The sequence below is a fragment of the Carcharodon carcharias genome, chromosome 6 (assembly GCF_017639515.1).
Source record: "Carcharodon carcharias isolate sCarCar2 chromosome 6, sCarCar2.pri, whole genome shotgun sequence".
Lineage (NCBI taxonomy): Eukaryota > Metazoa > Chordata > Chondrichthyes > Lamniformes > Lamnidae > Carcharodon > Carcharodon carcharias.
In genome coordinates this window covers 50,407,914-50,420,686 of record NC_054472.1, presented here as the reverse complement: position 1 = coordinate 50,420,686, position 12,773 = coordinate 50,407,914, and the positions used below count along the sequence as shown (strand labels likewise).

The 12,773-nt window shown below is 41.6% G+C and overlaps 1 protein-coding gene across 13 annotated transcripts in view; it reads right to left on the bottom strand.

Moving 5' to 3' along the window:
* Nucleotides 1–12,773, bottom strand: part of clasp2 (cytoplasmic linker associated protein 2) — a 557,389-nt gene that overhangs the window by 463,179 nt on the left and 81,437 nt on the right. For all 13 annotated transcript variants that reach the window (XM_041189359.1, XM_041189360.1, XM_041189361.1 and 10 more), the window contains exon 7: nucleotides 11,670–11,740. In XM_041189359.1, the coding sequence (XP_041045293.1) occupies nucleotides 11,670–11,740 (71 nt within the window). The remainder of the gene's footprint in view (nucleotides 1–11,669; nucleotides 11,741–12,773) is intronic.

Sequence of the window (12,773 nt, the reverse complement as noted above, 5' to 3'; positions counted from 1 at the left end):
ATATAACCAAACTTAGATTCCTAATTAGTTAAATAAAAGACAATAGAGATGGCAGGGCAGGTGACATATTGCAGCTGTACCATGCTGGAGCTGGACCAGTGTGACTCACAGCAACTAAATCTGCAACTCGAGGAAGTGAGCTCAGAGTTGATGAGCTGGAGTCCATGCTTTGGACAGTGGTGCACCTGGGAGGGGAAGGTTACCTGGACACTTTATTTCAGAAGATAGTCACACCCCTTAAGCTAGGTACTTCAGGTTTGGTCCGTGGTCAAGGATAGGAGGGAGTAACTACAACTGAGAAAGCTATGGGGATCCAGAAGGTACACTGGAGGAGCCAGAGCCTTTGCACTTGTCCAACAGATTTGAGGTTCTTCCAGCCTGTGTTGGTGAGAGCAGCAACTGCAAGGAGGATAAGCAAAATAATCACAGCACTGTCTTTATGGGGGCCATTCAAAGGAATGTAGCAGTAGTATGGGACAAGAGGTGGAGGGATAAACATCGTTCTCTGCAGCCGACAGCCGGAGTCCTGAAGGCTGTGTGCCTGATGCCAGGGTTAAGGACTTGTCCTCAGAGTGGGAGAGCAACTTGGAGTGGGAGGCGAAGGATCCAATTGTCATGGTACATGTGGGAACCAATGACATAAGAAATAGTTTCTACTAATGGAATAAGGGCTAAGTTAAAAAGCAAAAATCTGGATTCCTACCTGAGCCATGAGCAAATTAACAGAGTAATTAAGATCAGAGGGTTGAATGAGTGGTTCAAAGATTGGTGTGGGAGAGGTGGGATTCAATTCATAAAGAACTGGTACCAGTAATAGAGAAAGGAAGAGCTGGACAGTTGGGACAGACTTCACTTAAACCATGCTGCGACCAGTATCCTGGCAAATTACATAACTAGGGCTGTAAAAAGGCTTTAAACTAACAGTGGAGGAAAGGGTTCATGTGCGGGGAGATTTAGAAAGTTAAAGAGGAAGTGCGAGACAAGAGCGCAGGGCACCCAGTACCAGAGTGTGACTTGCAGTAAGGGATAGAACAAACACACATAAGAGTACACCAGCAAAGGGAGTCAGAGTTTGGAGAAATGCTAAAAAAGACAATTATCTGACTGCACTCAGCATCCATAACAAGATGAGTAAATTGACAGCACAAATTGACATAAATGAGTATAATATGATAACCATTACAGAGATGTGGTTGCAAGGTGACCATTGCTAGGAACTAAATATTCGAGGGTATTTGACGCTTCAGAAGGGCAGGAAGAAAGGAAAAGGAGATGGGGTAGCTCTGGTAATAAAGGATGAGATCAGTACAATAGTGAGAAATGATCTTAGCTTGGAAGGTCAGAACATAGAATCAGTTTGGATGGAAATAAAAAATGGCAAGACTAAGAAGAAATTGTGGAAAGGTCCCAGTGGACTGGAAAACCACAAATGTTAACAGCTCCATTCAAGAAAGGAGAGACACAGCATGCAGGAAACTATAGGTCAGTTAGCCAAACTTCTATCATGAGGAAATTGCTGGCATTCAATACTAACTAAATAGTAGCAGAATATTTAGAAAAACATAACATAAGCAGGTAGAGTCAACTTGGTTCTGCGAAGTGTGTTTGACAAATTTATTGGAGTTTTTTTGAGAATGTAACAAACAGGGTGGATAAAGTCCACCAGTCGATGCAATATATTTGGATTTCGAAAAGGCAGCACATAAAAAGTTACTACACCAACAGAAAACAGGGAGTCAGAATAAATGAGTCACTCTCAGGTTAGGAAATTGTAACCAGTGGAATGCCACAGGAATCAGCTTTGAGGTCTCAACTATTTGCAACATATATTAATGACTTGGATGAAGGGGCCAAGTGTATTGTTTCCAAATTTGCTGACAATACAAAGATAGGTAGGAAAACAAGTTGCGAGGAAGACACAAAGACGCTGCAAAGGAATATGGATAGGCTAAGTGAGTGGGCAAAAATATGGCAGATGCAATATAATGTGGGAAAATGTGAGGTTGTTTACTTTGATGGGAAGAATAGAACAGCAGATGATGATTTAGATGGAAAGAAACTTCAGAATTCTTTAATAGGGTGTTATAACCAATGCAGTTGGTAAAGTGGAGTTATTTAAAAATTCCAGAGGGAAACTTTAAACAAACGTCATAATCAATAATTTTAAGTGTTATATTTGAGGTGTGACTCTAACCTCAGGAATCAGATCACTAGTTTGAGGTTTTACTTGAAACTGAATGAAACATTTTATTAATTTACACTGGTTAAAATATATGTACACATGGCTACAAATTACTACTATCATAACTTTTAACAAATTCCCAAACTAATCTCCATTAAGGCAACAGCAACTCAGACTTAACCAGGCACCAGGCAAAGCATTTTCACCTTACGAATTCAAAACGAGGTTCTTTCCACTGTGGAGTCAGTTGGAGGCTTGCGGCTGCCGTTTGATCTTACATTGTCTCTGCCTACAAACACGAAAACTACTGAAGTTATACCTACCATTGAATATTAATGCTCATTGTATCAACAACCTCTTTGAACTTCACCTTTTAATAATGAAACCCTTTTCATAATACCAATTTTATTAGTAATATAAACATATTGCTCACTAGCTGTTAGTAAAGTGTCAATTTTTACCCTACTTAGACCATAAGACATAGGAGCAGAAATTAGGCCATTCAGCCCATCGAGTCTGCTCTGCCATTCAATCATGGCTGATAACTTTCTCAACACCATTCTCCCGCCTTCTCCCCGTAACCTTTGATCCCCTTACCAATCAAGAACCTATCTATCTCCATCTTAAATACATTCAATGACCTGGCCTCCACAGCCTTCTGTGGCAATGAATTCCATAGATTCACCACTCTCTGGCTAAAGAAGTTTCTTCTCATCTCTGTTCTAAAAGGTCTTCCCTTTACTCTGAGGCTGTGCCCTCGGGTCCTAGTCTCTCCTACTAATGGAAACATCTTCCCCACGTCCACTCTATCCAGGCCTTTCAGTATTCTGTAAGTGTCAATGAGATCCCCCCTCATCCTTCTAAACTCCATCGACTATAGACCCAGAGTCCTCAAAAGTTCCTCATATGTTAAGCCTTTCATTCCTGGGATCGTTCTCGTGAACCTCCTCTGGACCATCTCCAGGGGTAGCACATCGTTCCTGAGATACGGGGCCCAAAATTGCTCACAATATTCTAAATGTGGTCTGACCAGAGCCTTATAAAGCCTCAGCAGCACATCCCTGCTTTTATATTCTAGTCCTCTTGAAATAAGTGCCAACATTGCATTTGCCTTCCTAACTACCGACTCAACCTGCAAGTTAACTTTAAGAGAATCCTGGACTAGGACTCCCAAGTCCCTTTGCACTCCAGATTTCCGAATTCTCTCCCCATTTAGAAAATAGTCCATGCCTCTATTCTTCCTACCAAAGTGCATGACCTCACACTTCCTCACGTTGTATTCTATCTTCCACTTCTTTGCCCATTCTCCTAACCTGTCCAAATCCTTCTGCAGCCTCCCCACCTCCTCAATACAACCTGTCCCTCCACCTATCTGTGTCACCTGCAAACTTAGCCAGGATGCCCTCAGTTCCTTCATCTAGATCATTAATATATAAAGTGAATGCTCCTCTTCTTCTTGAATGCTCTATTCAGAAAATGCAAATGTACTCTACCTTTCTGTTTACATCTCAAACTAGTACATCAAAGCACCCAGACTAGCTGGCTTTAATCCAGTTATGACATACCCACAAACTAAACCTCTATTTTAAAAGAAAAACACTTTCCAAAATATTACATAGATTAATAGCTTAATGACATAGGGATTTTCAAGTCCTCATACATAATTCACTAAACGTTAGGGTGCAGCTACGGGAAGTAATTAGGAAGGCTAAAGCAATGTTGACCTTTATGTCAAGGGGGTTACAGTATAAAGTAGGCAAGGCTTGTTGCAGGGCACTGGTGAGGCTGCACCTCAAGTACTGTTTTGGTCTCCTTATTTAAGGAGAGAAATGCTAACCCTGGAGGCAGTTCAGTGAAGGTTGACAGGTTGATACATGGAATGAAAGGGCTGTCTTATGTGCGAAGGTTGAGCAGATTGGGCCGATACTCAATGGAGTTTAGAAGGATGAGAGGGAAATCTTATTAAAACATACAAGGTTATGAATGAGCTTGAGAGGGTAGATGCTGAGCGAATGTTCCCCCTCTTGAGGGAATCTAGAACCAGGAAGCATAGTTTCAAAATAAGGGGTAGCTCACTTAAGATTGAGATGGAAGTGGAAATTGTCTTCCGAAGGCGGTTAACTTTTGGAATGCTCTGCCCCAAAGGGCACTGGAGGCTCAGTCATTGAATACATTCAAAGTTGAGTTAATCAGGTTTTTGATCCACTAGGGAGTCAAGACTTATGGGGGAGTTAAGGCCACAATCACATCAGCCATGATGTCATTCAATTGTGGAGAACGCTCAAGGGACCAAATGGCCTACTCCTGCTTCCATTTATCTTATCTTAAGCCAGGAAACTAACTTGTTTATACTTTACTAAATGAATAATTCAAACCAGATATACCAATTATTAATAAAACTAAAATAATCATAAAAATTAACTAATCAAATAAATAAATTGGGTGAGTCAGGCCTGATGGGCATGTGTTGGGCCATAACTGCAACGATTGGGAGCTTGTGGAGAGGGCTTCAATCCCCGACAACCAAACGTGCAGTATTGTTCCTACAGCTCGAATAACTTTAGCTCAAGAGATGTTAAGCTGGAGTCTGTGCAGTCAGTGCAGGACATTAGGGAGGGGATGAGTTACCTGAACATTGTTGCAGGAGGCAGTCACCCCTATGGTTAAGGTGAACTTTTGAGTCAATCAACAGTCAGGGACAGGAGAGTGGGACTCCATCAGGCATGTGAGGATCGAGAATGTTGTGATCTTTGCACTGGGGAGACCTAATTTGGCTTGGTGATTGCTTTGCGAAACACCTCCATTCAGTCTGAAAGCATGACCCCCAAGCTTCTGGTCATGTCATTAAACTTCTCCGTTTCACTCAGATTCTCTCCTATCTGCCCTCAGCCTCTTAGACTGTTCCAGTGAAGTTCAACGCAAGCTTGACAAACAGCACCTTATCTTTTGATTAAGCACTTTACAATGTTCAGAGTTGAACAATTTCAGATCATAACCTCTGCCCCCATTTTTCCCAACAGCTGATTCTGCCATTCCTATTTACACCTCCTCTACAGCCATCTTTTGGTTCCTCAATTTGTCCCATTACCATCTCCTTTTTCATTGAGCATTATCCCTTTCGTCATTTTCTCTCTCCTGCATTCCAACCTATCCCAGACCTTCCCTTTCGTTCTTTACTCCCCTCCCTCCTTTGCCTACCTTTGTACGTCCTCAAAAAAAGCTTCTCTGTGGATCGTCACATTGATGTGGTGGAGAGGCTTGTGCACTCCAACAGGCAAAGCCATCGGGCTCCCAGTAGGGCCACCCATGGTAGCAAGATCAGGGAAGATACTTGACAAAGTGCAGTCCAAAAAGCCCTCAATGGCAGAACAGGTAAAGTAAGGCTGTGCTCCTCATCAGCTGTGAAGTTGGAAGAAGGCTGCAGAACAAGGTGGTCCCTGTCATCGTGATTTGATATGGCACCGAAATCTGACCACCAACACATCATGATTGTGTGGACAATGGCAATGCCCCAAGGTCCCCACATTAAACATAAAGGCTTCTACTAGGGTAGATCTGCCAGGTTCTTGGGGATGAAGGATTGGTGATACTGAGAGGACTGTGAACCTCGGAGACGCTAATCAAGAATCTGCACACAGGTGACAGGTGCATGAGGTTGTTGGGCATGTGCAATGGGACAGAGGTGTCTTTAGTCAGCAGCATCCGTGACTGAGCAATCCTCTTCAGGATACCCTTGACTCACAGTAAATGAGGAGGCGGTTACAAAAGATTCCCTAAAAATAGATGTAGTGTAAGGGTCTGGCACAAAAAGGTGTTAATGTAGGATTGGGTACAGTACCGCCCACACGCTGATGTAGAAGAACACATGACCTGAGTCTAGCAGGCAGCTTTGTACAGGACAGAGATGTGTGCACAGTCAAGCATTGAGACAGTTCCTAGGAAAGGCAAAGCTGACAGCAAGCTTTGCCTCCATAAGTTGGTTTTGCCATCAGAATAGAATCTTAGATGGTCTGCCAGAACTCCCCAGTTGCATAAATGAAAAACTCATGGCAATTAATCTACAGCTCAGCTGTAACCAGTATGCTAATATCAGCGCATGTGCCCAACCCTCGACTCGGATGAAGATGTAATGGAAAAGTTCTATTCTGACCTTAAAGACGTCCTCGCTGCCACTCCAAAAGATGATTTTTTAAAAAATCCTTATGGGAGAACGTGAATCCGCGTTAAGGCGAAAATTCTATATTTGGAGTGGAACCAGTGGGGAAAAACAGGGTGATAAAAGCCAAAGCCAACATTGTCCTTCTGCTGACAAAAAAGTGTGCTCAGCATGGTCTCATTATAACAAACGCCCTTTCTGCCAGAAGGACAAATACAAAACCACACGGTGGCATCCTAGATCAAAGCACTGGCACCTCCTGGGTTAATGTCATTTGTCAGGTCAAAGTTCTCAGTGATGTCTACATCAACCAATCCACGTGAGGGAACTGATGCCTGCTGGACAGATCATCAACTTGCTCGATCAGTGATAAACATCCATCTAGCACCAAAACATTGCTAGGCCCAGAAGTCCAAGTGGAAGAAAACCGATGTCTCAGTCCTAAAGCAGCTCAACTGAAGAGAGGAATTCCAAGTGTAGCTCACAAGCAATCTGGAAAATGTTAACATGTCCAAATCAGTGGGATTAAATGAAGTCAGCTATCCTGGACTTCTGTGCCCAAACCATCGGGTTTGAGCATCATTGTCACCAGGACTGGATTGATGAGAAATGATAATGAAATATGTGACCCCCTGTTTTTTCTGGCATTTGCAGCCAGGGCCACGTCCACAGCACAAAGTGGGGCCAGAGACTGAGGTCCATATCAGTGCCAACAACCAAATTTGAAAGTGGGTGAGATCTTGCAGGCTGATTTAAATGAGCTAGGAAAAAGCCTAAAGAAGCAGAACCTCAAATTAACTGCCAGATTACTCCCAGTATCAAGTGCAGAGAGAGTAAAAATGGGATACTTTTGCAGAAGAATGTGTGGCTGGAGAGATGATGCAGGAGGGTAAGTATTACAATTCCAGGGCATCAGGACTTCAAAGGGGAGGGCCCATGATAAGTTGCACCTCAAAAGGGCCACTGCCAATACTCTCATGGGCAGTTAGCCACTGCTGTAGGAGAGGGCTTAATCTATTTTGGAAGGGATTTGGGAACCAGGATATTGCATTAGTAAGGCGAAAAAAGGTGCACAGCAGATTTGGAGGGACAGATAGCAATGAACTGGTCAGCTATTGGGATCAGACTGACATAAAATATCCGCGCATCTAAAACAGGTTTACACAGCATGTACATAAACACAAAGCATGGTAAATAAGCTGCAGGCACAAATAGGCACATGGGCAGAGGATGTCGTGGTGAAAACGGAGATTTAACTGAACAAGAGCAGGACTAGGTACCAAATATTCTTGGATAGGTGGTGTCAGGAAACAAAAGGAGAATATTACAGTGCTGGGCTGAGTGGATATCTTGAAGGGACAGAGCCTATTCAGTTAAGAGTTAAGGAACAGTGAGGGTGTCATTACACTTATGGGTGCACACAATAAGTCACTAATGAGCGAGAACAATACAAATTTGCAGGGATATTACAGAGAGGTGCAAAAACTATTGAGGGGTGATAATGGGCGACTTTACACCTTTATCCCAGTCATTAGGGAAATTAAAAAGGCAAGAAGGAGAAGAGTTTGTGTTCAAGCAAATTTTGATTATTAGCACATTTACAGCTCAACAAGGAAAGAGGCATTATTGGATCTGGTTCTGAGGAATAAAGATGATCAAGTGAATCATGTCTCATGCTCAAATCTTTCCTGCACACTCTCTGAAGCCTTCACCTCTTTCCTAAAGTGTGCTGCCCAGAATTGGACACAATACTCTAATTGAGGCCATTTAATAAAGATTCACAATAATTCCTTAGCTTTTGTATTTTATACCACTACTTATAAGGCACAAGATCACTCATGCCTTATGCACTGCTTTCTGAATTTGCCCTGCCACCTTCAATGGTTTGTGTACATGAACTCCCAGGTCTCTGCTCTTGCACTTGCTTTAGAATTGCATCCCATATTTTAGACCACCTTTCGTTGTTCTCCCTCCCAAAACATAACATTTTACACGTCTTTGCATTAAATTTCATCTGCCGCAACGGCCTTTCATCCATTCCACCAGCCTGTTTATGTCCTCTTCAAGTCTATTGCTATCCTCAAAATTCACAATCGTTCAAATTTATTCAGATTTATTTAATTGGGTTTTTTGAACCAGTTGCTATTGTGGGATTTGTATTCATATCTCTTCATTCCCTATCAAAAAATTATTCTTTATTTATTTCATATTCTCTGGATCATTCACCCAGGTCTCTCGATTCTACACAGTGACCCAGAAGTTCATGAGTCCAGGGGTGTCAGAAACCCCAATGAAACTGAAAGTTGGTACAGGTTGACTGAGGTGGGATCCACCCCATGCTGACGACTGGCCCGTCTCACCTGTTACGACAGGGAAGGGAAGCGTAAGTGTGTGTGATAGGATCTGAACGATTTTGAGCTAAACCTGGGCAGGGGGGAGCCAGGGGAAACTCTGGTGGAGAGCCATGCAATGATATGCAAATCAGTCATCTGACCTGGATATAGGGACGACAGACGAATTAGACCAATCTCAACCTGAAGAACAAAAATTTACACAGCTACAGGGAAAGGGTATGAGTAAGGCAACCTGAATTCCTTTTTCAGTGAGGTGACACTGACTCAATGGACTGAATAGCTTCCTTCTCTGTTGCAACCCTTCTATTATTCGAGTCCTGCAATTTAGTCCTCTTCAGCTAAGTGTTCCTGGGGAGGCGGTGGCATGGTGGTATTCCAGAGACCCGGGGTAATGCTCTGGGGACCCGGGTTCGAATCTCACCAGCAGATGGTGAAATTTGAATTCAATAAAAATCTAGAATTGAAGGTCTAATGATGACCACAAAACCATTGCCGATTGTCATAAAAGCCCATCTAATTCATTAATGTCTTTTAGGGAAGGAAATCTGTCATCCTTGGTCTGGCCTACAGGTGACTCTAGACCCACAGCAATGTGGTTGGCTCTTAAAATGCTCTCTGAACGAGGGCAATTAAAGAGGGGTGATAAATGCTGGTCTAGTCAGTGAGACGCACCTCCCATGAATGAATTTAAAAAAGCCCAACACACCCAGAGCCCTGACACATTCGCACCAATTCATTTGTTGATTGGCAAATCCTCACTAGCTTCCTGCTATAACAGTACCACTGAGACAGAGAACTGCTTGTTTTCCCATTTGTTATTTAATTGAATGTTTCTGACTTTAAGATGTTGGCTTGCCTCTGGTCCCTTCATCCTGAATTGAAGAACGTTATCACTTACACAGAAGGGAAAAAACAAAACTCCAACTATGTACCTAAATCATTAATTTGGGTATGAAGTCCCAGCTGAGGATGACTATAATTACAATTGCAGGACACTAGTTAATGGAGGATCTTCAGACAGCTAATTACAGCTCCCATGCATTCTACCATTTCACTATTTTCATATGGTTTTCAACTTCCTCAGTCAAACTGTTCAATCACAGCAGCACTGAGTGCTCAAGCATGTTTGCCTGTCTGGCAATGATTGGATCAAATTAAACTGCAGCTTTTTGCAACAATTATCACAAGTGTGGAGATAATTTACGTAACAGTCAAGAAATTGTTCAATCTACCTTGCTTCCAATCCCAAGCCAAAATTACTCCAACCTCAGTCGTTGAGCTCCAGTATACAGATGACACCTGTGCACACTCACTCAGAAACTGAGTTCCAGGTCATTGTCAACTCCTTCTCCAAAGCACATGAGAAGATGGACCGAACCACCTGAAAACTAAGGTCTTCTTCCAAACAGATGACAAAATTAACCAACGTCATCAATGTGCCAACTCAGCTTTCAACCAACTGAGCAAGAGTGTTTGAGGACCAGAGTCTCAAACTGGAGACTAAAGTCATGGTTTACCAGGCAGCAGTGATCCCCGCACTCTTATATGCTTTGGAGACTTGGACAACCACAGCAGTGGAGAAGTATCACCAACGGTATCTTTGCAAGATCCTCCAAGTCTGGTAGCAAGAAAGGCATTCCAACAGCAGCATCCTCTCCCAAATTAACGTGCAGCATGGAGGTGCTAATCACTCAAAACCAGCTCTGCTAGGCACAACATGTCTTTCTTTTGCCTGACACCAGACTCCCAAAGCAACCATTTTATTTGGAATTCATTTGCAGCAGGAGACTCCCAGGAGGACTGCCTGAAAAGTCAAACATTCCCACCAACTTGTGGAAGTGCCTAGCCTGTGACTGATCAAAATTGCTAAGATTAATTCGGGAAGGCACCAAAAAGAGCAAGACTTTGTTGAGAACGTGCCGAGGTGAAGTTGAGGCATCAGAGAAAGCAGACAAATTTCCAAACAACTCATCTACCTGACTCTCTAAGAACCACTTGCCCCACATGAGGCAGAGTCTACAGATCACATGTTGGATTTATCAACCATCTCAGAACCCACCGAACCAGAATGGAAGCAAGTCATCCTCGATCCCGACAGACTGCCTCAGAAGACGGCACTTCAGCTGGCAAATTACACGTTCCAGATCAACTGTGGGAATATCTTGTCCTCCAAGTGGACCAATCAGAAATCTGGTCCTACCTCATGTGTTGCAAATAATTTTTGCATATTAAACGTACATCTCCTTTTCTATAAATACTTGTGTCACGACAGAACAATATGCTTAACACTCAATCCCCAATTATCACTGTCATGCACATAAAACAACAGAAATGAAGATAAACACTTAATTTTCTACTGCCACACATTTTTGTTATTATTTTGTCTGGTACATAATAATTTAAACAAATCTGTTTTTCTGACTAAATGTAGTCCATAAATTTCAAGTTTAACTGGCTGCTATACATATATACCTAAATTTTTTTAAATTAATGTTTGTCTCCACAACAATCATTGCACTTCAAAAATGATCAACAGCGTGAAGCATTTAGAAATGTTCCAAAACAAGCTATTACAAAAAGCAAAACACCACTGGCATGGATCTTAAAATGCTGCTCACTGACAGATTAGTCTATTTACGTTGGCATATTCCATGTAGTGCATCAAGCATCATAACACAATTAGACAGTCATAACTCCAACACAAAGGATCAATTAACTAATTCCTGTATCATAAAGTTCATCAAAATCTTAACACTATAAAATCCCAGCATTGTTTTCATACTTGTAGATATCAAAAACACAAACATGATTACAGAACCAAAATTGCATGGAGGTACAGAATTTCTACATAATTGCCCTAAAATGGCATACTGCTTCTTTTTCCCAAATTGCACACTCAATTTTGACACAATGATACCACAATCCAAGAAAAATGAAACCTACAAAGCATCAGTGCTTCTGTATTCTACATACTTACCATGGCTGAAACTCAAAACCATGTTCCCAGACTTCTGCACTTCATCAAACTTTCCAAACAGTGCTTGTAATCTAAAAACAATTTAAATCACATTAGTGCATGTGCAGAATAACACCCAATATTTAATAGAACTAACACTAAAAACATTGTGAAACAAATATGTGATTGAAACTGTTTTTTTTTAAAAAAGACAATAAGCCACACCCTCATTTGTCCAAGTGAGCATGTTGAGATAACAGCACTGCAATCCTTTATATTTAAGGAAAATCAACACAGGAAGCAGCCACTTTCCAATAATTCTACACAGCAGTAGTTGTTACAATCTTCTTTGCCCTTTTTGCTAGTTAGGGAACAATAAAGTCACAATAAATGACTAAACACCCATGCAATGACTGGATAAATGTTTTCCTATTTTTATTTCATATTTTCTACAAGCAATTTACTGTTACCCAACAAATGCATCAGGCATGGCATCATATCGCACAGAGGCAGTGGAAAAACTAATTATAAGGTTTAAATAATTAAGTCACAATTACAAGGATCATGAAGTCACAAGCATTTGAGGAATGTTTTGGTTGACGGGCAATGTGATCGGCACAGGCTTGGAGGGCCGAAGGGCCTGTTCCTGTGCTGTACTTTCTTTTGTTCTTTTTGTTTGAATCCTATGCCAATCCAATTATAAAAACATATTCAGAAGGGAATTGAACAGGAAGAGCCAAAAGATGTACAAATGAGATTTTTAAAAATTACCGAAAAGAGTTAAAATCAAAGCATTACATCACAATTTATCAACTTATGCAATGCACTGCCACCAAGTGTTGTAAATCAACAACTTCACTGAAACTCAAAACAAAATAGGAAAACTTTCTGACAGAAAGAAGAGGGAGATTGGAAGTGGCTTTTGTTTTTCTTTTAGAAGAGTGCCAAGATCAGGATGTTGTTGACAAATATTTCTTCACATATGGTGAAATTAGCAAAACACACTTATGTCAATAAATTGTTCAGCATTCACATTTCAGAAGCTTATCAAATTAACATTTGACCACCATTTTACCCAGTCCCTTACCAATCACAAATGCACCAGGTTGAAAAGTACAAGATGAA